We start from the raw sequence: 26500 nt of genomic DNA, 5'->3' as shown, positions 1-26500 counted from the left end.
CAGTACCAAACTCCCAATCTATCCCTTCCCACCTGGTAACCATTAGTTTGTTCTCTGTGAGTCTGTTTCTGTTTGTAAATAAGTTCATTTGTATCATGAGGTATTTGTCTTTCTCTGTCTGACTTACTTCACTTAGTATGATAATCTCCAGGTCTGTCCATGGCATTATTTCATTCTTTTTAATGGCTGAGTAATATTCCATTATATATATGTACTACATATTCTTTATCCATTCCTTCGTTGATGGACATTTAGGTTGCTTCCATGTCTTGGCTATTGGAAACAGCCCTGCAATGAACACTGGGGTGCATGTATCCTTTCAAAACATGTTTTTCTCTGGATACATGCCCAGGAGTGGGATTGCTGGATCACATGGTAGCTCTATTTTTAGTTTTTTAAGGAACCTCCATACTGTTGTCTGTCTTGGTCTCTGTGGTGCAGGGGAGGTGCTTCAGCCTCACTGCCATGTTCTAGGATTTTCTTAGTGGTGTCTTATCCATGAATAGTTGTTAGTTTTCTTCTTGGGACAGGGAGGGAAGTCAGAAAGTAACTATGTCACTATTTTGGTGATGTCACTCCCAACACTTGATTTCTTACGAAGTCCCTCAGAAATTACCCTTTACAACCTTCTTTGCCTTTCTCTTCTACAAACCTAAACACATCTTAAGATATTCACTACGTGTTCCTTGTACCAAAAACAGGGAAGATGAATGAGTGTATTCACTGTGCTGGTAGAAAGAAATGAAGGGAGGGAGAGAGGAGGGGAGGAAAGAGAAGAATTATATGCTAGAAATGTATCAGGGATTGTGATTGCCAGAGGCACTTGCAATAGCAAAGGCAGAATTCCATGGGCAAAAGATATTTCTGGCCAGAGTCTTAGGTTCAGTCTATACTCAGACCAGGTAGAAAGCGATACGTGACAAATGTTTACTTCCTTATGCTGACCAGTGCGTTGGGTGGTCCTCTACCTAGTTCTGAATGTTCATGGCCCATTGCAAACCCAAGGAGAGTTCACATTCCTTCCCCCTGCGTCTGCCACTCTTCCTGCTCCAAGGAGTAGGAGAGAAGCTATGGATGTATTAAATCCAAAGATCTATTGGTTCATGATGCTTAGAGGTAGAGCTTCAGGCATAACAAGCAAAAGTCACAATACTGGGTCAGTAGAGCAATTTGTCTGTTTGGAGTGTCTCTTTGTATTTCATCTTTTGAGACTTTCCTTGGAAATTCCTTTCCCCAGGGCTGATGTGAAATATTTCACAGACTTCTTAGCCATGATTGAAAAGATAACTCTACCAATGGCCGCTTGTCTTCAGTTCCCATAAAATACATCTCCTTAGTTTAGGGTCTGCTAGGGTTAGTACAGTTGACCTTTGAATAGTGCAGAGGTTATGGGTGCCAACCTCCGTGCAGTCAGAAATCTGCCTATAACTTTACAGTTGGCCGTCCATATCCACGGTTCATGGATTCAACCAATCATAGGTCCTGTAGTACTGTATTACGTATTTATTGAAAAAAAATCTGTTTATAAATGGACCCTCATAGTTTAAACCTGTGGTGTTCAAGGGTTAACTGCATTTCACTCCTAGGAACATCAGGTCAGAAGGAGTACTAGGAAGAAACTATGAAATGGCTGAAGTTCTAGCCTGCCCAAAGCCACTCTGACCAACTGTTCCCATCTAAGGAAACATTTAAGGTTCCTGGGAATCCAACAGCTCAGGAATCCACAGCCAAAATGAGACAGTGTTGATGGATGCGGTAATAGGAGCGTTCCCATTTCCCTGACTGGCACAGGCAAGCTGACAACATAATTCAAAGTCAGGTTCTGCAATCTCTGGAAGAAGAGTAATTACAACAACAGGCATTGCTTAGAAGGAAACTCCCCCACCAGCCCCCCTTCCCTCATCCAGACAGACAGTCCCTTTGCTAGGATCAGCAGAGCATACTAGCAGGCAGGGTAATCAAAAGCATCATATGTATCAGTGGTTATATTTCACATTTCCTCAACAAAGTGCATCAGTGGCATTTTCCAAACTCTTCTGAGTGATTTCTAATTAGTTGGCTTGGTACCCTCTCTAAGAAGGTAGAATGGAAGTATGGAAGAGGTAGGTTAGGAAGAAAAATGTAGTCTCTCTGAAGGACGAAGTGATTTTTCAGGAGTGTTTGGGAGTGAAAGACTTTCTTTAAAGACCCCACTCTATGATTCCTCGTATTCTGTGAGAAGAAACTACAACAGAATTTCAGAAGACCCGGCTAAAAATATTCCATGTGCATAAATTTATTTTAAATTTTATTGCATCACATTATACAAGCATTAAACATGGCTTCATGTTGATGACTATTTAAATGTGAAAATTCATCATTCATGTCAGTACCTTTTGGCTATTTACAAGTAAGGAAGTTCTATGTACTTTTATATATCTCTGTATTTGTATGTACATATGTAAGAATACATGACTATACATATGTACACACAGAAATACATCTATGGCCATACACATAGCTATAGATATGTCATATATAATCTCCTCAGAAAGATCTGAAGTTAAAAAAAAAAAAAAAGTTGTAAACAGGGTCTTGTTTGTGTTGTTTGGTGACACGGAATTAGGACCATATGACATTCTAGGAATGTGTGTCCAGGTGTCCAAATACCCTTTTCAGCCCAGTGTCTGTAAAATTCACATGGGATAGAATGCAAAAAAGGTAGCAAACAGGCTGAAAAACAGGCCCAGTATACAAGTTCCCCTTGGTTTTAAAAACTTGAGAATGTAACTGCCCATGATGTGCATGCTTGCTTGGTCAGGAATGGTCTATGGATAGATAGCATTTGTGTGCTGAGCCGCAATGTGATTTCACAGCAGCATGGTTTCCCAGGCAGTCCTTTAAGTGTGCTGACCCCCCGCCACTGCCGACCTCGGCGACATGCACTGCGGTTGCATTTTAGTCATTCACTGGAATGTGCTTTTGCACAGCTGGGAGAAGTAAACAGAATTCAGGTCCTTGGCCTGCAAATGAACTGTTACCTGGGAGAAAAAAAAAAAAAGGTATTAAAATCCGAAGTACACATGATGGCTTAAAGGACCTTATGTACAATGGTCTGTACTTAGTGTGAATCAAAGGCATTTGAAGAATCTGTAACCCTGTCAGGTATGGTATAAACATTGCTGTGCCTGCTTTACAGATGAACAGACTGAGTCAGAAAGGCAGTCTGAAGGAAGGTGACTTCCTGCCAACTGTTGGGAAAATAGAGACAGACAAAGACTATGCTTTCAAGCAAAATGCACAGATGTCCTCTTTGGGGGAGAAAGCAACCCATAATGCTGAGGCTAGAAGGAACTTTCAAGTGTGAAGGGCCCTGCAGTCCAGCACAGCCCCGAGGTGACGATAGTCTACCGCGGCACGCTGGTCTCTGGGCACTGGAGCAGTTCTCTTCACTAATGTGTGCCTCCTGCCCCAACTCAAGCCGTCTGGATAGTCAGCCTTTCTCCTCTGAAAGCTGACCAGAGCCAGAGAAAAGGTGGTCAGAATGGTCAGAATGGGTGCAGGGAACCAGCGGCTTGGAGCAAATGATAGAATCCCAGAAGGTTAAAGCCAGATAGGCTTTTAAAGTATTGTTTAGTCCAACTCCTTTTCTCTTGAAGATGTGGACACTGAATCCACAGGAATCCTCCACCCCAGGTCATACAGATAGAGAACGGACAGCCAGATCTAGAATCCGCTGGACTACAATGCAACGCTTAACAGTGCAAATCCGATATAATATTTGACAGCATTTTGTTTTGTAAATGTCTCACACTCATAACCTTATTTGAGCTGCAAATTAGTCCCACCCAATAAACAGGCTCAGAAAAATTGAGTAATTTTCCTGAACTCATATAGCCAAATGGCAGATCTGGAAAATGGCAAAATTACTAAGTAGCAAAACATTTCTTGCCTTTAGTGAAGCCAAGGCCTACTCTGGAATTGAGGGCAGAACAAATTCAACATCTGTATACTATTATATTATCCCTGTGGCCTGGGGTCTAGGTGATATCCTCCAAGTCCACCCTCATACCCAACTCACAATAACTTCCTGGACTCTTAATGCAGGATAAAACTTCACTAATTTTAATAACAAACATCTCTGTAGATATCTGCTATATTGTAACCTATATGAAAAGTGAAAAACATACATTTTTTCCTGTATATCTCATTTTCCTTTTGGAGGCCAAATTTTGGAAAACGTTTCAAAGTTAGTCTCCAAACAAGTGGAGAGAGAGGAATGAAGGCAAGGAAGGCAAAAGAAATGCTGGAATACTAGATTCACAGAGTATAAAAACTGAGGGCTCATCTTATCACTGAAGAAACTGAGGCACAGAGAAGTTAAGTGACTTGTCCAAGGACACACAGATAGTAATTGCCTTGCCAGAGAGAAGGTTTCAGAAGAACTTTCTGATATGTGGGAACATCATGAGAGTTTCTTACAGTGTTTTTAAGCGTAATGCACCCAACCTTTATTAATTAAATGTGCATTTAGTGGGTGCCATGTACTTACCGCTGTGCTAACCAGCTCGAAGAATAAATTACAGTCCCTAGAGACTTTCCTAAAGATGCTTACAGTTGTGCTGGGGAAGCCTAATAACTATTTGAAAATCACAAATTAACAACACATATCAGTATCTGTCAGTACATGTGGTATTGATGCAGTAACCAGAGGTGTTTATAAAGAGTAAGTCTCAGTGGGCTGATGAGTCTGAGGAAAGCTTAGCGGGTGTGGCCTGACATGGATCAGCCTGGGAGGAAACAATAAATGGGTGATGGAGGGAAGGCCATCTTGGGTGAGATGAAAAAGTGACTTTAATATCCCCATGGTAACATGCCCCTTCTTTCTGATGAAAGAGAATAGCCAGGCTAGAGTGGAAGGGGGAGGAGGGTTTATTTCTAGGGGACACCTAGGCCAACTCATGAAGACCTTGGCTGCCAGGCCAGAGTGTGACACAGAGACAGAGAAGAGTTGCAGGAGTTGTGTGGAAAGGGAAGATTAAGTTAAATTTGCAATTTTAGTAAGAAACAAGCTGGTTTTGAAAGCTTCTAAAGGATTTATTTGCACCCCTATCAGGAGCTGTGATTCAGGCAGTTGAAAGTGCCCCTCCCAGCCAAGGAGAGGTTTCAGACCATGAAACACTTCTCACCGACCTGGTCACGGCCACTCATTGTGGTGTGCTTTTCCATTTTTCTTCCTCTCTTTTCGTTCCTTCTGAAGACGCTCCAGTTCTGCTTCATACATCATCTCCTGAATCAAGTACTTTTCTCTTCTCATTCGATCCCTTAGATCTTTTGGGAGGTCCGGGATCAGATATGAAATGAGGTGTTTTATACAAAACACGAGGTGCTAAAAACACAGGGGAGAATACAACAGAGTCAGGTCTATTGTGCAGCCTTAGCGGAAAGAGCTCTGGGAGCTGGTCGAGAACAGGGATGTGGAGCCTCTGGTGTGTCTGGGAAGTGGAATAAGGCCAGGGGGTGCGTGTGAGAGGAAACAGAGTCACAGGGATAGGTGAGGACTGAACTTGGTGTAATGGCACCATACAGGAAATGAGAAGAGGACTCAGGAAAGAAGGCGGAGAAGCAATGGCCAGAAAATGCAAAGGAGAGCCAGAAGAATACACTGCGCAATCAGAAAGCCCAGGTTTGAATTCCAGCTCTGCTTTTACCACTTAAGAGCTATCTGTTTACCTGAGGATAAGTCACTCTGAGCCTCAATTCCCTCATCCACAAAATGGGTGTTATTATGAAAATTTTAAGAAAATATTTTGAAATGCTTCACAGATTGTGAAATACTTTATTGCAGTGGTCTGGAACCAAAACCACAATATCTCCGAGATATGCCTGAATAGGAAACTTCTAGTCTGAGCCAAGAGGCAGCCTTCACTTGTATTAATCTGGCTTTAATATAAGCATGTAACAAGAGAGATGGAAGTTCCATTTATGGGTATAGTTATGGGAATGCAAACTATTTTTAGTAGCACTTTTCTTAAAGACTAAAAGAAAATAGATGGTGTATTTTTATTGACACATAATACAGGCAATTACTAGGTAGATTATACTTTATAAGTAATGTCATGATGATGCATAACCAGAGGCTACCACTTGTAACACTCAGTTCAGTGTTTTCCAAACATTGTCCTTAAACATCAGAAGCATCTAGGAGGGCTGTGAAAAGCAAATTGCAGACATAATGTATCAGAATCTCTGGGAGTGGGGATGGAAAAACTGCAATTTTCCTGAATTTTAAGAACAGTAGCCCTAAAATATTAAACTTCAGACCAACGGGACTTCCCTGGTGGTCCAGTGGTAAAGAATCCACCTTCCAATGCAGGGGACACGGGTTTGATCCCTGGTTGGGGAACTAAGATCCTACATGCCGTGGGGCAACTAACCCCGCACGCCACAACTACTGAGCTCGCACACCTCAACTAGAGAGCCCGCGTGCCACAAACTACAGAGCTCATGTGCTCTGGAGCCCGTGTGCCAGAACTAGAGAGAAGCCCGTGCACAGCAACGAAGAGCCCGCACACTGCAACAAAAGATCCCGCATGCCTCAACAAAGATCCTGCGTGCCACAACTAAGACCAGACGCAGCCATAAAAATAAAATAAATAAATAAATTTTAAAAATAAATACTAAAAAAATAAATTTAGGACCAATGATTCCTGACTTATTCTTTAACAGTCAACCCTGGACTTTCAAATATTTCTTAGAAAATTCAAGTACTTTAAGGAGAAAAAGAAAGAAGAGAAAGAGATTACATAGTATTACTTATCCTGCTTCTGGACGTAAATAATCATATTGAAAGTTCTCATAACTTACATTCATTCATTACTTCTAGTTACTTCATTATGTCAAAGGAAATAAAGGAGTTGGTTGAGAAAACTTACCTCGAACACAATGATAAAAGCCAGTCTGGCTGCTAAGACATGCCAGAACTGCAGTGTGTAGCCGTAGGGCACCAGTGAATGAGGAGGGTCACGGTAGTCTCGGTATCTATAAACACACAGGAGAGTGTTACATTCCAAATTATGATTTTCCTGACTCCCAAATCTCTTCCATCCCCACTATGTACTCCTCATTCATGGGACAAAAGTATACAACGTTTCTGTATACTAGACATCTGTTGTTTTGCTTGTCCAGCATCTCTTCTGGTAAAAGAATCTCTCTTCTTCTCTGAAGAATTATCCGTGTGGGCTGGGCAGGGTTCTCCCCCTCCCTGACCCCAGCTCAGAAGATGAGCCAGACCTGATCAGTAAGACTCATCACCAGATCTTCTGCTAGAATGATAACTTGGTGAATTATCACGAAGCCCACAGAAGGTAAAAGCCTGGAGCTTCTGGTGGGCATCACAAACTGTGTGAAGTGAGCCTGCTTGAGAATGCAGTCAATAGAATAAAAGTAGAGCCAGCAGAAAGGTGGTCTCTTGCTGACACTGCTGGAGACTTGGGATCTAGTCATTACTAACGTAATATCACCCCTCCAACCTGCTGGTTACCTGAACCAATGAATTTCTTTTTAAGTCAGTTTACACTGGATTTCTGCCACTTGCCACTAGAGTCCTTCCTGAAATATGCTCCAACTGTAACTTCTGAGTAAGCATCAACTTCCACAGATGTCTGTTATCTACTAGGTGCCAAGCACTAGCCTAGGAACTTAGATCCATGAGACTCCATTTTATCCTTACTGTATCATTACTATTCTCAGGTGGGAAAACTGAGAAGTGACTCTCAATGTCATAGTTTTCATGTGTTTTGAATGTTCTTTTCATTTGCTCCAGAAATGTGGGAAGATATGGAAATATTGGTTATTACAACTGTTCTGCTGTGTAGACATACTAAATTTCCCTTGTCCGAATAAAACTATGATTGTCCAGGTACCTAAACTTAAGGTCGGCACTAATTTGCATATGAGGATACAGGATAATTTCTATGCAGGGCATCCTTGAAAATATCAAGGACTACAAAAATATGAGCTGTGACCATTATCATCATCAATATCATCATCTTAATTATTATTAGTGTCTATGGAACATAATAGTAATGTATCATGATTATTTTGCCAGTAACGTGATATTTATGATGAGTACTTGGTGCTGAAATTAAGAATGAATCTGTTTTTCTTTGTCTGACTTACTTCACTAAGCATAATACCCTTCAGGTCCATCCATGTTGTTGCAAATGGCAAAATTTAATTCTTTTTTATTGCTGAGTAATATTCCATTGTGTGTGTGTATATACACATATATCTAATTATATATCACATTTCCTTTATCCACCCATTGATGGATACTTAGGTTGCTTCTATACCTTGGCTATTGTAAATGCTGCTGCTATGAACATTGGGATGCATATATCTTTTCTAATTAGTGTTTTCATTTTCTTTGGATATATACCCATATGCTTAGTGAAGTAAGTCAGACAAAGGCAAATGCGGTATGTTTTTGCTTACATGTAGAATCTAAAAAATAAAACAAATGAATGTAACAAAATAGACTCATAGATACAGAGAACAAACTAGTGGTTACCAGTGGGGAGAGGACTGGGGGGAGGGCCAAGATAGGGGAGGGGATTAAGAGGTACAAACTACTAGGTATAAAATAAATAATATACAAAGATGTAACATACTGCACAGGGAATATTACCAATATTTTATAGTAACTTTAATTGGAGTATAATTTATGAAGATATCAAATCACTGTGCTGTACACCTGAAACTAATACAAAGTTGTAAATCAACCATACTTAAAAAAAAAAAGTGAATGTTAGTGCCTTCATGGGGCACAGAATGTTGGTTCTCCCTATGATGATAAGGATTAGATAATCATTGAAAACACTCATTCTAATATATTGTTACATAATCTGCTCCTGTCATAGGTCCAATAAACAATGCCTGAAATTTTAGGAAGAATAATTTTATTCAGGACTAAAGGTTTGCATAGACTATTCTAACCTTTTACTTTTTGCAGAGCACAGGTAGTCAAGAACCAGGAATTGTGTTTTCCAATTAAGATAACATGTAATTCCTTTATTTGTCTTTAGCTACCTATATTTCAAATATAGTCCAAGTAAATATTTTAGAAGGAAAGGGAGCAGTATGCTTTTTATTATACACATGGTTAATTATCAGACAAAAGTATATATAAAAGGAGGGAACCTGAATTGCTTCAAGAGTCACCATCATTGGGGCTTCCCTGGTGGCAGAGTGGTTAAGAATCTGCCGGCCAATGCAGGGGACATGGGTTCAAGCCCTGGTCCAGGAAGATCCCACATGCCACGGAGCAACTAAGCCCATGTGCCACAACTACTGAGCCTGTGCTCTAGAGCCGGTGAGCCACAACTACTGAAGCCGACACACCTAGAGCCCGTGCTCCGCAACAAGAGAAGCCACCGCAGTGAGAAGCCCACATACCGCAACGAAGAGTAGCCCCTGCTCGCCCCACTAGAGAAAGACCACATGTAGCAACGAAGACCCAACACAGCCCCAAATAAAAACAAATTAATTAATTAAAAAAAAGAAGAGTCACCATCATTGACTCCTTAAACTTTCTACACAATAGTGTTCATTAGAAAAGGGAAGTTCTTTTCAGGACCCACTGGTCCCTTTCCTATTTATGCTCTTCTCTGATCTTGACTTTTGCCCTTTGTTTTGCCTGCTCCATCTCCTAGCTTCTCAGATCTTGTTTGGCTTTTAATTTGAAGAATTTTGACAAATCTCTTCCTCCTCAGTTACCTTCTAAATTCACTGGGTGGAAAATCATAGTTTTTCCTTGATCTTGCAGACCATTTTCCTTGACCATTTCCAAAAAACACAATTCAGATGTGTCATTCTTTAAATTCATGCTGTAAATTCATGGCAAATAAATGAATTCCTTTATTCAGCATAGCTGAATAAACTAGTATACATCAAATATAAACAGTCATTAAATTTAAGTATGAAAACTAGAAAGTTGAAATACTTTTATCACTCAATGAGAGTAGATTATCAAACACAATGACCATTTGTAAAACTGTACACATACAATATGCAAAAGGTAAAGGGTTTTAAGTGGTGGTTTTAAAGTATGTGTTTCCTAAATATTAAAAGCACAAGAATATTTTTAAAATACTAAAAAAACATAATTTATGTTTTTTTAGTATTTTAAAAATATTCTTGTGCTTTTAATATTTAGGAAACACATACTCATGGCTATGGTAAGTTGGCAACATTTTAGATAATTTCTATGTAGGGATCAAGTTATTGAGAATATGCATCTATTTGTTCAGCCTGTGTGTCATATACATCCATTTGTGATCTGTCACAGAGTTCTGCTAACCTGTACTCAGAGGAACACAGTGCATCTACATTGGCACTTAGGTTCTGAGAACGAGAATCAGAAGTTGTGAAATTCTTAGGAAGTTTGTTTTCAGAAGCAGCATGTTTCTGGCTTCCTACTCTCTTAAGCCATTGTACCATAAAGTCAAGTTTCTCTCTAGAAAATTTCTTATTGCTACCCTAAGGGAATTAAAACTCAGTGGTGCCAATGAGTTTGTCATTTGCTTTGCTGCTGGCAGCTGTCTCCAGAATTATGTGCTGGAAAGTATACTGGAACCATGTTTGGGGTTTGCCTGACTAATAATGATCTTGGGTAATTCATGAAGTGTCGCTGGACATCAGTTTTCCCTATCAACAAACTTAGGGTGTGTCCCACCCTGCTCTAAAATTTTGGACTCACTCTTTTCTTCTATGAGCTTGCAGATGACTATTGTAAGTGGAGCCCTCAGTTCACACTGCAGTCTACCCCTGGTCTCTTGGCCTTTTCCACTCAGCAGCGGTTTTGGTGAAGGCCGTGCTCAGATGTCATTTGTACCCCATGTTTCTGTTTTTGATGCAGTCTAATTTTTTTGCAAAATGATCGGCAGCATGTTCTCTGGCACTAGTACAAAGAAAACACTTCCCTGCCTTTCTGTAGAAACAGACAGGACACCAAGCCTCAAGATAATCAATCAGTTTCACTCTTCTGATCTTTTAGCCTAGTACCTTCCAAGATACAATGTAGCCCAGTGGTGTTAATGTTTGGAGGATTTTTCCAAGTGAGTCAGAACTGTTTTCAGAAAGTAAAACTTTAAATTCCTTGGCTTCAATTTTACATGTGGGAAAGGCGGGGTGTTCCCTTTTGGGGTAAGTTAGTGAATTCTCTATAGCTACTTTTATTTCTCAGGAAATGGATGATTGGCTTGCAAACATTATTTTTCTAGCACCAGGTATATTCTAGCACCAGTTAATTCATTCCCATTTTTTTTAAACTGTGAAAATAAAAACATATGTACATTTCAAAGAATGGTAAGTGAACCTCATCCAAGTTAAGCCACAGAACATGGTCAGTGGCTTAGAAATGCCTCACTGGCAAAGCCAGACACCCCAAGAGGTGATGACTATTGTAATTTTCTGCTTCTCTTTATAATTATGCTACTTATGCAAGTGTTCCTAAATAAAACAGTGCTTAGTTTTATCTGCTTTGAATTCTATATAAATGGAATCATACTGTATGTTTTATTTTGTGAGTACATTCTTATGGCACAATTTGTTTTTGAGTTCTCATTTCTATTCCGTTTTCTATTCATATGTTAAACACCAAACTGATATAATTATTATGATTTTATACTATATCTAATGTAAGGTAAATATCCACCTTGTTATTCTTCAAAAATATCTTGACTGTTCTTCATCCTTTGCATTTCTTTATAACATTATTTTGGCCCTCTGTTGCACAAAATTGGACTAATCACAATTCTTAGCTTTTATAACTAATCTTATTGGTCCGTTCATGTTCTTTTCTGCAATTTTTATGTTTATGTATTTAATAGTTTAATAACATAATGAACGATCATAAATCCTCCATGCAACCCAAGAATTAAAATATTACCGGGAACTTATATCCACCTCTGGGCTCCTCCTTCATCTCATCTCCTTGCTTCCCTTATCCTGAACTTCATTTTTATCATTAACATATTTTTGTTATGTATATTCATTTGTCTGAATATGATATTCAGTTTTGTTTGTCTTGAACTCTTTAGAAAGGATGCTATATGGTATGCAGCCTTCTGAGACTTGCTTTTATTTTTTAGCATTGTGCTACTAAGATATATCTGTGCTGTTGCATGTGGCCATTGCTGTACAACAGACTCTAGTATGAATATATTGTTTTATGTAGTGTATATTTCGATTTATAGTCACAAGCTGGTCATTTCTCTATTTCCTTTCAAACTCCCTAACCATGTAAAGCTTTGAAAAATAAAGTGTTAAGTCTACCCAGTTCAGCAAATGCCCTTTGGGTAAAAGTCGGTTGCAGTGCTCTACATAGTACTCTGGATTCTGCTTTTATTTATTATTAAAAAAATTTGTTTTCTTGTGATGAGAACTTTTAAGATCTACTTCCTTAGCAACTTTTAAAAAATTGAAGTATAGTCAATTTACAATATCATGTTAGTTTACATGTTACTTTACATGTAAGCTAACATGATAGTTTACAATTTACAATATCATGTTAGTTTCAGGTTTACAGCACAGCAGTTCAGAATATATATATGTATATTCTTCCTCAGATTTTATAATAATCCTTATAGGTTATTATGAAATATTGAGTATAGTTCCCTGTGCCATATAGTAGGTCCTTATTGGTTATCTATTTTATATATAGTAGTGAGTATATGTTAATCCCAATCTCCTAATTTATCCCTCACCCACCCCCATTTCCCCCTTTGGTAACCATAAGTTTGTTTTCTATGTCTGTGAGTCTCTGTTTTGGAAATAAGATCATTTGTATCTTTTTTTTTTTAAGATTCCAAATTTAAATGGTATCATATGATATTTATCTTTCTCTATCTGGCTTACTTCACTTAGTATGATAAGCTGTAGGTCCACCCATGTTGCTGCAAATGGCATTATTTCATTCTTTTTAATGGCTGAGTTGTATTCCATTGTATATATGTACCACATCTTCTTTATCCATTCCTCTGTTGATGGACATTTAGGTTGCTTCCATGCCTTGGCTGTTGTAAATAGTGCTGCAATGAACACTGGGGTGCGTGTATCTTTCCAAATTATGGTTTTCTCCAGATATATGCCCAGGAGTGTGATTGCAGGATCTATGGTAGCTCTATTTTTAGTTTTTTAAGGAACCTCCATACTGTTCTCAATAGTCACTGTACCAATTTACATTCCCACCAACAGTGTAGGAGAGTTCCCGTTTCTCCACACCCTCTCCAGCATTTATTTATAGACTTTTTGATGATGACCATTCTGACTGGTGTGAGGCAATACCTCATTGTAGTTTTGATTTGAATTCTCTAATAATTAGTGATTTCAAGCATTTTTTCAGGTGCCTTTTGGCCATCTGTATCTCTTCTTTGGAGAAATGTCTATATCTTCTGTCCATTTTTTGATTGGGTTGTTTGTTTTTTTGATATAGAACTCTATGAGCTGTTTGTATAGTTTGGAAATTAATCCCTTGTCAGTAGCATCATTTGCAAATATTTTCTCCCATTCGTAGGTTGTCTTTTCATTTTGTTGATGGTTTCCACTGCTGTGCAAAAGCTTTTAAGTTTAATTAGGTACTATTTGTTTATTTTTGTTTTTATTTCCATTACTCTAGGAGATGGATTCAAAAGGATATTGTGGTGATTTATGTCAAAGAGTGTCCTGCCTGTGTTTTCCTCTAGGAGTTTCATCCTATCCGGTCTTAAATTTAGGTCTCTAATCCATTTTGAGTTTATTTTTGTGTATGGTGTTAGGGAGTGTTCTAATTTCATTCTTTTACATGTAGCTGTCCAATTTTCCCAGCAACACTTATTGAAGAGACTGTCTTTCCTCTATTGTATATTCTTGCATCTTTTGTTGTAGATTAATTGACCATAGGTGTATGGGTTTATTTCTGGGCTTTCTATCCTGTTCCATCTACTTCTGTTTTTGTGCCAATACCATACTATTTTGATTACTGTAGCTTTGTAATATAGTCTGAAGCCAGGGAGCCTGGTTCTTCCAGCTCTGTTTTTCTTTCTTGATTGCTTTGGCTATTTGGGGTCTTTTTTGCCTCCATACAAATTTTAAGTTTTTTTTTTTTAATACATCTTTACTGGAGTATAATTGCTTTACAATGGTGTGTTAGTTTCTGCTTTATAACAAAGTGAATCAGTTGTACATATACATATGTTCCCATATCTGCTCCCTCTTGTGTCTCCCTCCTTCCCACCCTCCCGATCCCACCCATCCAGGTGGTCACAAAGCACCGAGCTGATCTCCCTGTGCTTTGTGGTTGCTTCCCACTAGCTATCTATTTTACGTTTGGCAGTGTATATATGTCCATGCCACTCTCTCACTTTGTCACAGCTTACCTTTCCCCCTCCGCATATACTCAAGTCCATTCTCTAGTAGGTCTGTGTCTTTATTCCCGTCTTACCCCTAGGTTCTTCATGATATATTTTTTCTTATATTCCATATATGTGTGTTAGCATATGGTATTTGTCTTTCTCTTTCTGACTTACTTCACTCTGTATGACAGACTCTAGGTCCATCCACCTCATTACAAACATCTCAATTTCGTTTCTTTTTATGGCTGAGTAATATTCCATTGTATATATGTGCCACATCTTCTTTATCCATTCATCCAATGATGGACACTTAGTTTGTCTCCATCTTCTGGCTATTGTAAATAGAGCTGCAGTGAACATTTTGGTACATGACTCCTTTTGAATTATGTTTTCTCAGGGTATATGCCCAGTAGTGGGATTGCTGGGTCATATGGTGGTTCTATTTGTAGTTTTTTAAGGAACTTCCATACTGTTCTCCACAGTGGGTGTACCAATTCACATTCCCACCAGCAGTGCAAGAGTGTTCCCTTTTCTCCACACCCGCTCCAGCATTTATTGTTTCTAGATTTTTTGATGATGGCCACTCTGACTGGTGTGAGATGATATCTCATTGTAGTTTTGATTTGCATTTCTCTAATGATTAATGATGTTGAGCATTCTTTCATGTGTTTGTTGGCAGTCTGTATATCTTCTTTGGAGAAACGTCTGTTTAGGTCTTCTGCCCATTTTTGGATTGGGTTGTTTGTTTTTTTGATATTGAGCTGCATGAGCTGCTTGTAAGTTTTGGAGATTAATCCTTTGTCAGTTGCTTCATTTGCAAATATTTTCTCCCATTCTGAGGGTTGTCTTTTGGTCTTGTTTATGGTTTCCTTTGCTGTGCAAAAGCTTTGAAGTTTCATTAGGTCCCATTTGTTTATTTTTGTTTTTATTTCCATTTCTCTAGGAGGTGGGTCAAAAAGGATCTTGCTGTGATTTATGTCATAGAGTGTTCTGCCTATGTTTTCCTCTAAGAGTTTGATAGTTTCTGGCCTTACATTTAGGTCTTTAATCCATTTTGAGCTTATTTTTGTGTATGGTGTTAGGGAGTGATCTAATCTCATACTTTTACATGTACCTGTCCAATTTTCCCAGCACCACTTATTGAAGAGGCTGTCCTTTCTCCACTGTATATTCCTGCCACCTTTATCAAAGATAAGGTGACCATATGTGCATGGGTTTATCTCTGGGCTTTTCTATCCTGTTCCATTGATCTGTATTTCTGTTTTTGTGCCAGTACCATACTGTCTTGATTACTGTAGCTTTGTAGTATAGTCTGAAGTCAGGGAGCCTGATTCCTCCAGCTCCATTTTTCTTTCTCAAGATTGCTGTGGCTTTTGGGGTCTTTTGTGTTTCCATACAAACTGTGAAGTTTTTTGTCCTAGTTCTGTGAAAAATGCCAGTGGTAGTTTGATAGGGATTGCATTGAATCTGTAGATTGCTTTGGGTAGTAGAGTCATTTTCACAATGTTGATTCTTCCAAACTAAGAACATGGTATATCTCTCCATCTATTTGTATCATCTTTAATTTCTTTCATCAGTGTCATAATTTTCTGCATACAGGTCTTTTGTCTCCTTAGGTAGGTTTATTCCTAGATATTTTATTCTTTTTCTTGCAATGGTAAATGGGAGTATTTTCTTGATTTCACTTTCATATTTTTCATCATTAGTGTATAGGAATGCCAGAGATTTCTGAGCATTAATTTTGTATCCTGCTACTTTACCAAATTCATTTGATTAGCTCTAGTAGTTTTCTGGTAGCACCTTTAGGATTCTCTATGTATAGTATCATGTCATCTGCAAACAGTGACAGCTTTACTTCTTTTCCGATTTGGATTCCTTTTATTTCCTTTTCTTCTCTGATTGCTGTGGCTAAAACTTCTAAAACTATGTTGAATAAGAGTGGTGAGAGTGGGCAACCTTGTCTTGTTCCTGATCTTAGTGGAAATGTTTTTCACCATTGAGGATGATGTTGGCTGTGGGCTTGTCATATATGGCCTTTATTATGTTGAAGAAAGTTTCCTCCATGCCTTCTTCAGGGTTTTATTCACAAATGGGTGTTGAATTTTGTCAAAAGCTTTCTCTGCATCTATTGAGATGATCATATGGTTTTTCTCTTTCAGTTTGTTAATATGGTGTATCACGTTGATTGATTTGCATATATTGAAGAATCCCTGCATTCCTGGAATAAACCCCACTTGATCATGGTGTATGATCCTTTTAACGTGCTGTTGGATTCTGTTTGCTATTATCTTGTTGAGCGTTTTTGCATCTATGTTAATCAGTGATACTGGCCTGTAATTTTCTTTCTTTGTGACATCCTTGTCTGGTTTTGGTATCAGGGTGATGGTGGCCTCATAGAATGCGTTTGGGTGTGTTTGTCTCTCTGCTATATTTTGGAAGAGTTTGAGAAGGATAGGTGTTAGCTCTTCCCTAAATGTTTGATAGAATTCGCCTGTGAAGCCATCTGGTCCTGGGCTTTTGCCTGTTGGAAGATTTTTAATCACAGTTTCAATTTCAGTGCTCGTGATTGGTCTGTTCATATTTTCTATTTCTTCCTGATTCAGTCTTGGCAGGTTGTGCATTTCTAAGAATTTGTCCACTTCTTCCAGGGTGTCCATTTTATTGGCATCGAGTTGCTTGTAGTAATGTCTCATGATCTTTTGTATTTCTGCAGAGTCAGTTGTTACTTCTCCTTTTTCATTTCTAATTCTATTGATTTGACTTTTCTCCCTTTTTTTCTTGATGAGTCTTGATGATAAAGCATTAGGTTTATAAATTTTGTTTATCTTCTCAACGAACCAGCTGTTAGTTTTATTGATCTTTACTATCGTTTCCTTCATTTCTTTTTCATTTATTTCTCATCTGATCTCTATGATTTCTTTCCTTCTGCTAACTTTGGAGTTTTTTTGTTCTTCTCTCTCTAATTGCTTTAGGTGCAAGGTTAGGTTGTTTATTCGAGATGTTTCCTGTTTCTTAAGGTAGGATTGTATTGCTATAAACTTACCTCTTAGAACTACTTTTGCTGCATCCCATAGGTTTTGGGTTGTCGTTTCTCCATTGTCATTTGTTTCTAGGTATTTTTTGATTTCCTCTTTGATTTCTTCAGTGATCACTTTGTTATTAAGTAGTGTATTTTTTAGCCTCCATGTGTTTGTATTTTTTACAGATGTTTTCCTGTAATTGATATCTTGTCTCATAGCATTGTGGTCGGAAAAGATACTTGATACAATTTCAATTTTCTTAAATTTACCAAGGCTTGATTTGTGACCCAAGATATGATCTATCCTGGAGAATGTTCCATGAGCACTTGAGAAAAATGTGTATTCTGTTGTTTTTGGATGGAGTGTCCTATAAATATCAATTAAGTCCATCTTGTTTAATGTATCATTTAAAGCTTGTGTTTCCTTATTTATTTTAATTTTGGATGATCTGTCCATTGGTGAAAGTGGGGTGTTAAAGTCCCCTACTATGAATGTGTTACTGTCGATTTCCCCTTTTATGGCTGTTAGTATTTGCCTTATGTACTGAGGTGCTCCTATGTTGGGTGCATAAATATTTACAATTGTTATATCTTCTTTTGTATCGTTCCCTTGATCATTGTGTAGTGTCCCTCTTTGCCTCTTCTAATAGTCTTTATTTTAAAGTCTATTTTGTCTGATATGAGAATTGTTACTCCAGCTTTCTTTTGGTTTCCATTTGCATGGAATATCTTTTTTCATCTCCCTTACTTTCAGTCTGTATGTGTCTCTAGGTCTGAAGTGGGTCTCTTGTAGACAGCATATATATGGGTCTTGTTTTTGTATCCATTCAGCCAATCTGTGTCTTTTGGTGGGAGCATTTAGTCCATTTACATTTAAGGTAATTATCGATATGTATGTTCCTATTCCCATTTTCTAAATTGTTTTGGGTTCGTTATTATAGGACTTTTCCTTCTCTTGTGTTTTTGTCTAGAGAAGTTCCTTTAGCATTTGTTGTAAAGCTGGTTTGGTGGTGCTGAACTCTCTCAGCTTTTGCTTGTCTGTAAAGGTTTTAATTTCTCCATCAAATCTGAATGAGATCCTTGCTGGGTAGAGTAATCTTGGTTGCAGGTTTTTCTCCTTCATCACTTTCAGTATGTCCTGCCACTCCCTTCTGGCTTGTAGAGTTTCTGCTGAGAGATCAGCTGTTAACCTTATGGGGATTCCCTTGTGTGTTATTTGTTGTTTTTCCCTTGCTGCTTTTAATATGCTTTCTTTGTATTTAGTTTTTGACAGTTTGATTAATATGTGTCTTGGCGTATTTCTCCTTGAATTTATCCTGTATGGGACTCTCTGTGCTTCCTGGACTTGATTAACGATTTCCTTTCCCATATTAGGGAAGTTTTCAACTATAATCTCTTCAAATATTTTCTCAGTCCCTTTCTTTTTCTCTTCTTCTTCTGGAACCCCTATAATTCGAATGTTGGTGCGTTTAATGTTGTCCCAGAGGTCTCTGAGACTGTCCTCAGTTCTTTTCATTCTTTTTTCTTTATTCTGCTCTGCAGTAGTTATTTCCACTATTTTATCTTCCAGGTCACTTATCCGTTCTTCTGCCTCAGTTATTCTGCTATTGATCCCATCTAGAGTACTTTTAATTTCATTTATTGTGTTGTTCATCGTTGCTTGTTTCATCTTTATTTCTTCTCGGTCCTTGTTAACTGTTTCTTGCATTTTGTCCATTCTGTTTCCAAGATTTTGGATCATCTTTACTATCGTCATTCTGAATTCTTTTTCAGGTAGACTGCCTATTTCCTCTTCATTTTTTAGGACTGGTGCATTTTTATCTTGCTCCTTCACCTGCTGTGTGTTTTTCTGTCTTCTCATTTTGCTTATCTTACTGTGTTTGGGGTCTCCTTTTTGCAGGCTGCAGGTTCGTAGTTCCTGTTGTTTTTGGTGTCTGCCCCCAGTGGGTGAGGTTGGTTCAGTGGGTTGTGTAGGCTTCCTGGTGGAGGGGACTAGTGCCTGTGTTCTGGTGGATGAGGCTGGATCTTGTCTCTCTGGTGGGCAGATGCACGTCTGGTGGTGTGTTTTGGGGTGTCTGTGGACTTACGATTTTAGGCAGCCTCTCCACTAATGGGTGGGGTTGTGTTCCTGTCTTGCTAGTTGTTTGGCATAGGGTGTCCAGCACTGTAGCTTGCTGGTCGTTGAGTGAAGCTGGGTTCTGGTGTTGAGATGGAGATCTCTGGGAGATTTTCGCCATTTGATATTATGTGGAGCTGGAAGGTTTCTTGTGGACCAGTGTCCTGAAGTTGGCTCTCCCCCCTCAGAGGCACACACTGACTCCTGGTTGCAGCACCAAGATCCTTTCATCCACACGGCTCAGAATAAAAGGGAGAACAATTTGAAAGAAAGAAAGAAAAGAAAATAAAGAAAGAAAGAAAGAAAGGAAGGAAGAAAGGAAGAGAGAAAGAAAGAATAAAATAAAGTAAGATAAAATAAAGTCAATAAAATGAAAAATAATTAAGAAAACAATTTTTTAAAAAGAAAACAAACATACAAAAAACGGATGGATAGAACCCAAGGACAAATGGTGAAAGCAAAGCTATACAGACAAAATCTCACACAGAAGCATACACATACACACTCACAAAAAGAGGAAAAGGGGAAAAAATAATAAATCTTGCTCTGAAAGTCCACCTCCTCAATTTGGGATGATTCGTTGTCTATTCATGTATTCCACAGATGCAGGGTACATCAAGTTGATTGTGGAGCTTTAATCCGCTGCTTCTGAGGGTGCTGGGAGAGAGTTCCCTTTCTCTTCTTTGTTCGCACAGCTCCCGGGGCTCAGCTTTGGATTTGGCCCCACCTCTTCGTGTAGGTCGCCAGAGGGCGTCTGTTCTTTGCTCAGACAGGACGGGGTTAAAGGCGCAGCTGCTTAGGGCGCTCTGGCTCACTCAGGCCGGGGGGGTGGGAGGGGTGCGGATGCAGGGCGGGCCTGCGGCGGCAGAGGCCAGGGTGACGTTGCACCAGCCTGAGGCGCGCCGTGCATTCTCCAGGGGAAATTGTCCCTGGATCCCGGGACCCTGGCAGTGGTGGACTGCACAGGCTCCCCAGAAGAGGGGTGTGGATAGTGAACTGTGCTCGCACACAGGCTTCTTGGTGGCGGCAGCAGCAGCCTTAGCATCTCATGCCAGTCTCTGGGGTCCGCACTTTTAGCCGCAGCTCGCGCCCGTCTCTGGAGCTCCTTTAAGCAGCGCTCTTAATCCCCTCTACTCACGCACCAGGAAACAAAGAGGGAAGAAAAAGTCTCTTGCCTCTTCGGCTGGTCCAGACATTTTCCCGGACTCCCTCCCAGCTAGCTGTGTTGAACTAACCCCCTGCAGGCTGTGTTCACGCCGCCAATCGCAGTCCTCTCCTTGCGCTGAAACTGAAGTCTGAGCCTTAGCTCCGAGCCCCGCCCGCCCCTGCGGGGGAGCAGACAAGCCTCTCGGGCTGGTGAGTGCCGGTCGGCACCGATCCTCTGTGCGGGAATCTCTCCGCTTTGCCCTCCGCACCCCTGTTGCTGTGCTGTCCTCTGCGGCTCCGAAGCTCCCCCTCCTCCACCCGCAGTCTCCGCCCGCGAAGGGGCTTCCTAGTGTGTGGAAACCTTTCCTCCTTCACAGCTCCCTCCCACTGGTGCAGGTCCCGTCCTTATTCTTTTCTCTCTGTTTATGCTTTTTTCTTTTGCCCTACCCAGGTACGTGGGGACTTTCTTGACTTTTGGGAGGTCTGAGGTCTTCTGCCAGCGTTCAGTAGGTGTTCTGTAGGAGTTGTTCCACTTGTAGATGTATTTCTGGTGTATCTGTGGGGAGGAAGGTGATCTCCACGTCTTACTCTTCTGCCATCTTCCCCCTCTTCAAATTTTAAGATTTTTTGTTCTAGTTCTGTAAAAAATGCCATTGTTAATTTGATAGGGATTGCATTGAATCTGTAGATTAATTGCTTTGGGTAGTGTAGTCATTTTCACAATATTGAGTCTTCCAATCCAAGAACATGGTATGTCTCTCCATCTGTTTGTGTCACTTATAATTTCTTTCATCAGTGTCTTATTGTTTTCTGAGTACACGTCTTTTACCTCCTAAGGTAGGTTTATTCCTAGGTATTTTTTTCTTTTTGTTGCAGTGGTGAATGGGATTCTTTCCTTAATTTCTCTTTCTGATCTTTCGTTGTTAGTGTATAGGAATGCAAGAGATTTCGGTGGATTACTTTCGCATCCTGCAACTTTGCCAAATTCATTGATTAGCTCTAGTACTTTTCTGGTGGCATCTTTAGGATTTTCTATGTATAGTATCATGTCATCTGCAAACAGTGACAGTTTAACTTCTTTTCCAATTTCGATTCTTTTCTTCCTTTTTCTTCTCTGATTGCTGTGAGTAGGACTTCCAAAGCTATCTTGGAAGTGGTTAGAGTGGTTAGAGTGGACATCCTTGTCTTGTTCCTGACCTTAGAGGAAATGCTTTCAGTTTTTCACCATTGAGAATGATGTTTGCTGTGGGTTTGTTGTATATGGCCTTTATTATGTTGAGGTAGGTTCCCTCTGTGCCCACTTTCAGGAGAGTTTTTATCATAAATGGGTGTTCAATTTTGTCAAAAGCTTTTTCTGCATCTATTGAGATGATCATATGGTTTTTATTCTTCAATTTGTTAATATAGTGTATCACACTGATTGACTTGCATATACTGAAGACTCCTTGCATCCCTGAGAGAAATCCCACATGATTATGGTGTATGATCCTTTTAATGTGTTGTTAGATTCTGTTTGTTAGTAGTTTGTTGAGGACTTTTGCATCTATATTCATCAGTGGTATTGGTCTGTAATTTTCTTTTTTGTAATATCTTTGTCTGGTGTTGGTATCAGGGTAATGGTGTCCTCGTAGAATGAGTTTGGGAGTGTTCCTTCCTTGCCGTTTTTTGGAAGAGTTTGAGAAGGATGGGTGTTAGCTCTTCTCCAAATGTTTGATAGAATTCACCTGTGAAGCCATCTGGTCCTGGGCTTTTGTTTGTTGGAAGATTTTTAATCACAGTTTCATTACTTGTGATCGGTCTGTTCATATTTTCTATTTCTTCTTGGTTCAGTCTTGGAAGGTTATACCTTTCTAAGAAATTGTCCATTTCTTCCAGGTTGTCCATTTTTTGGGCATAGAGTTGCTTGTAGTAGTCTCTTGTGATGCTTTGTATTTCTGCTGTGCCTGTTTAACTTCTCCTTTTTGATTTCTAATTTTATTGATTTGAGTCCTCTCCCTCTTTTTCTTGATAAGTCTGGCTAAATGTTTCTCAATTTTGTTTATCTTCTCAAAGAACCAGCTTTTAGTATTATTGATCTTTGCTATTGTTTTCTTTGTTTCTGTATCATTTATTTCTGATCTGATCTTTATGATTTCTTTCCTTCTACTAAATTTGGGTTTTGTTTGTTCTTCTTTCTCTAGTTCATTTAGATGTAAGGTTAGATTGTTTATTTGAGATTTTTCTTGTTTCTTGAGGTAGGATAGGTAGGATTTTATGGCTATAAACTTCCCTCTTAGAACTGCTTTTCCTTCATCCCATAGGTTTTGGATCATTGTGTTTTCGTTGTCATTTGTCTCTAGGTATTTTTTGATTTCCTCTCTGATTTCTTTAGTGATCTCTTGGTTATTTAATAATGTATTGTTTAGCCTCCATATGTTTGTGTTTTTTTACCTTTTTTTCCCCTGTAATTTATTTCTAATCTCTTTTGTTCAGAAAAGATGCTTGATATGATTTCAATTTTCTTAAATTTACTGAGCCTTGATTTTTGACCCAAGATGTGATCTATCCAGGAGAATGTTCCATGTGAACTTGAAATAAAGTGTAATCTGTTGTTTTCGGATGTCCTGTTTATATCAATTAAATCTATCTGGTCTACTGTGTCATTTAAAGCTTGAGTTTCCTTATTAATGTGCTTGTGGATGATCCTTCCATTGGTGTAAGTGAGGTGTTAAAGTCCCCCACTATTATTGTGTTACTGTTGATTTCCTCTTTTATAGCTGTTAGCATTTGCCTTATGTATTGAGGTGCTCCTGTGTTGGGTGCATATATATTTATAATTGTTATATTTTCTTCTTGGATTGATCCCTTGCTCATTATGTAGTGTGATTCCATGTTTCTTGTACCATTCTTTATTTTAATGTCTATTTGATATGAGTATTGCTACTCCAGCTTTCTTTTGATTTCCATTTGCATGGAATATCTTTTTTCCATCTCCTTAGTTTCAGTCTGTATGTATTCGTAGGTCTGAAGTGGGTCTGTTGTAGACAGCTTATATATGGGTCTCATTTTTCTATCCATTCAGCAAGCCTGTGTCTTTTGGTTGGAGCATTTAATCCATTCACATTTAAGGTAATTATCGATATGTATGTTCCTGTTACCATTTTCTTAATTGTTTTGGGTTTGTTTTTGTAGGTCCTTTTCTTCTCTTGTGTTTCCCACTTAGAGAAGTTCCTTTAGCATTTGTTGTAGAGCTGGTTTGGTGGTGCTGAATTCTCTTAGCTTTTGCTTGTCTGTAAAGCTTTTGATTTTTCCATCGAATCTGAATGAGATCCTTGCCGGGTAGAGTGATCTTGGTTGTAGGTTCTTCCCTTTCATCACTTTAAATATATCGTGCCACTCCTTTCTGGCTTGTACAGTTTCTGCTGAGAAATCAGCTGTTAACATTATGGGAGTTCCCTTGTATGTTATCTGTCTTTTTTCCCTTGTTACTTTTAATAATTTTTCTTTGTCTTTAATTTTTGTCAATTTGATTACTGTGTGTCTCGGTGTGTTTCTCCTTGGGTTTATCCTGCCTGGGACTCTCTGTGCTTCCTGCACTTGGGAGGCTATTTCCTTTTCTATGTTAGGGAAGTTTTTGACTATAATCTCTTCTAATATTTTCTTGGGTCCTTTTTCTATTTTTTTTTTTTCTGGGACCCCTATAATGAGAATGTTGGTGCGTATGATTTTGTCCCAGAGGTCTCTTAGGCTGTCTTCATTTCCTTTCATTCTTTATTCTGTTTCACGGCAGTGAATTCCACCATTCTGTCTTCCAGGTCACTTATCTGTTCTTCTGCCTCAGTTATTCTGCTGTTGATTCCTTCTAGTGTAGTTTTCATTTCAGTTATTGTATTGTTTATCTCTGTTTGTTTGTTCTTTAATTGTTCTAGGTCTTTGTTAAACACTTCTTGCATCTTCTCAATCTTTGCCTCCATTCTTTTTCTGAGGGCCTGGATCATCTTCACTATCATTATTCTGAATTCCTTTTCTGGAAGGTTGCCTATCTCCACTTCATTTAGTTGTTTTTCTGGGGTTTTATCTTGTTACTTAATTTGGTTCCACAGGCTGCAGGATTGTAGTTCTTCTTGTTTCTGCTGCCTGGTCTCTGGTGGATGAGGCTATCTAAGAGTGTTGTGCAAGCTTCCTGATTGGAGGAACTGGTGGTGAGTAGAGCTGGGTGTTTCTCTGGTGGGCAGAGCTCAGTAAAACTTTAATCTGCTTGTCTGCTGATGGATGGGGATGAGTTCCCTCCCTGTTGGTTGTGTGGCCTCATGGGACACAGCGCTGGAGCTAGAGGCTCTTTGGTGCGGCTAATGGTGGACTCTGGGAGGGCTCACACCAAGGAGTACTTACCAGAACTTCTGCTGCCAGTGTCCTTGTCCTCATAGTGAGCCACAGCCACCCCCCGCCTCTGCAGGAGACCCTCCAACACTAGCAGGTTGGTCTGTTCATTCTCCTATGGGGTCACTGCCACTTCCCCCTGGGTCCTGATAAGCACACTACTTTGTGTGTGCCCTCCAAGAGTGGATGATCTGTTTCCCCCAGTCCTGTCAAACTCTTGCAGTCAAATCCTGCTAGCCTTCAAAGTGTGATTCTCTGGGAATTCCTCCTCCCATTGCTAGACCCCCAAATTGGGAAGCATGATGTGGGCTTCAGAACCTTCACTCCAGTGGGTGGACTTCTGTGGTATAATTGTTCTCCAGTTTGTGAGTCACCTACCCAGTGGTTATGGGATTTGATTTTATTGTGATTGCGACCCTCCTACCATCTCACTGGGGCGTCTTTGGATGTGGGGTACCTTTTTTGGTGAGTTACAGTGTCTTCCTGTCGATGATTATTCAGCAGTTAGTTGTGATTCTGGTGCTCTCGCAAGGGGGAGTGAGTGCACGTCCTTCTACTCCGCCATCTTGAACCAAATTGCTTCAGCTTCTACATCAGCACTTGCATGTTATGGGTGCTGCTTCTTAAACCTCATGAACTAACCTCTGCTAGCTTCCAACTTTTCTGTAGCTTCCTTACTTCTCTTGGCCCTCACAGAATTGAGAGAGTGAGGGTCTTGCTCTGGATTAAGCTTTGGCTTAAGGGAATGTTTTTGCTGGTTTGATCTTCTGTACAGACCACTAAAACTTTCTTCAGATCATCAGTAAGGCTGTTTCACTTTCTTATCATCTGGGTGTTCACTGGAGTAGCACTTTAAGTTTCCTTCAAGAACTTTTCCTTTGCATTCACAACTTGGCAAACTGTTTGGTGGAAGAGGCCTACCTTTTGGCTTATGTCTGCTTTCAGCTTGCCTTCCTTACTAAGCTTAGTCATTTCTAGCTTTTGATTTAAAGTGAGAGATGTGTGGCTTTCCTTTCTCTTCAACACTTAGAGGCCACTGTAGGGTTATTAATTGAATTGGCCTAATTTCAATACTGTGTCTCAGGGAAGAGGGGAGCCCACGGAGGGGCAGAGATGGGGAAACAGAGCAGTCAGAACACATTAAGTCCACTGTCTTATATGTGCAGGGTTTGTAGCACCCCAAAACAATTACGATAGTAACATCAAAGATTACTGATCATAGATCACAACAAATATAATAATGAAAAAGTCTGAAATATGGCGAGAATTACCAAAACGTGACACAGAGTCACAAAGTGAGCAAATGCTCTTAGAAAAACAGCACTGACAGACTTTCTCGACGCAGGATTGCCACGAACCTTCAATTTTTAACAAATGCAGTATCTGCGAAGTGCACAAAAATGACACATGTCTGTGTGTAACAAATTGTTTTTCTCTTGCTGCTTCTAATATTCTCTCCTTGTCTTAACTTTGGATACTTTAATTATA

The 26500-nt window shown here is 39.4% G+C and overlaps 1 protein-coding gene across 4 annotated transcripts in view; it reads right to left on the bottom strand.

Annotated features, from left to right (window-relative positions):
- Positions 1-2249: 2249 nt before the first annotated feature.
- ANO4 (anoctamin 4) overlaps positions 2250-26500 on the bottom strand; it is a 448962-nt gene continuing 424711 nt past the window's right edge. For 2 of the 4 annotated variants that reach the window (XM_007465339.1, XM_007465341.1), the window contains 3 exons: positions 6915-7020; positions 5173-5368; positions 2250-3020 (listed from right to left, as the gene is read on the bottom strand). In XM_007465339.1, the coding sequence (XP_007465401.1) occupies positions 5177-5368; positions 6915-7020 (298 nt within the window). In that variant the 3' untranslated portion in view covers positions 2250-3020; positions 5173-5176. Of the gene's footprint in view, positions 3021-5168; positions 5369-6914; positions 7021-26500 lie in introns of all 4 variants that reach the window. The other 2 variants (XM_007465342.1, XM_007465340.1) reach the window with 2 other exon arrangements.

This window comes from Lipotes vexillifer, unplaced genomic scaffold, assembly GCF_000442215.2.
Source record: "Lipotes vexillifer unplaced genomic scaffold, Lipotes_vexillifer_v1.1 scaffold141, whole genome shotgun sequence".
NCBI classification, from domain to species: Eukaryota; Metazoa; Chordata; class Mammalia; order Artiodactyla; family Lipotidae; genus Lipotes; species Lipotes vexillifer.
Note: the sequence above shows the minus strand (reverse complement) of the source record. Positions and strands in the feature narration are given on the sequence as shown.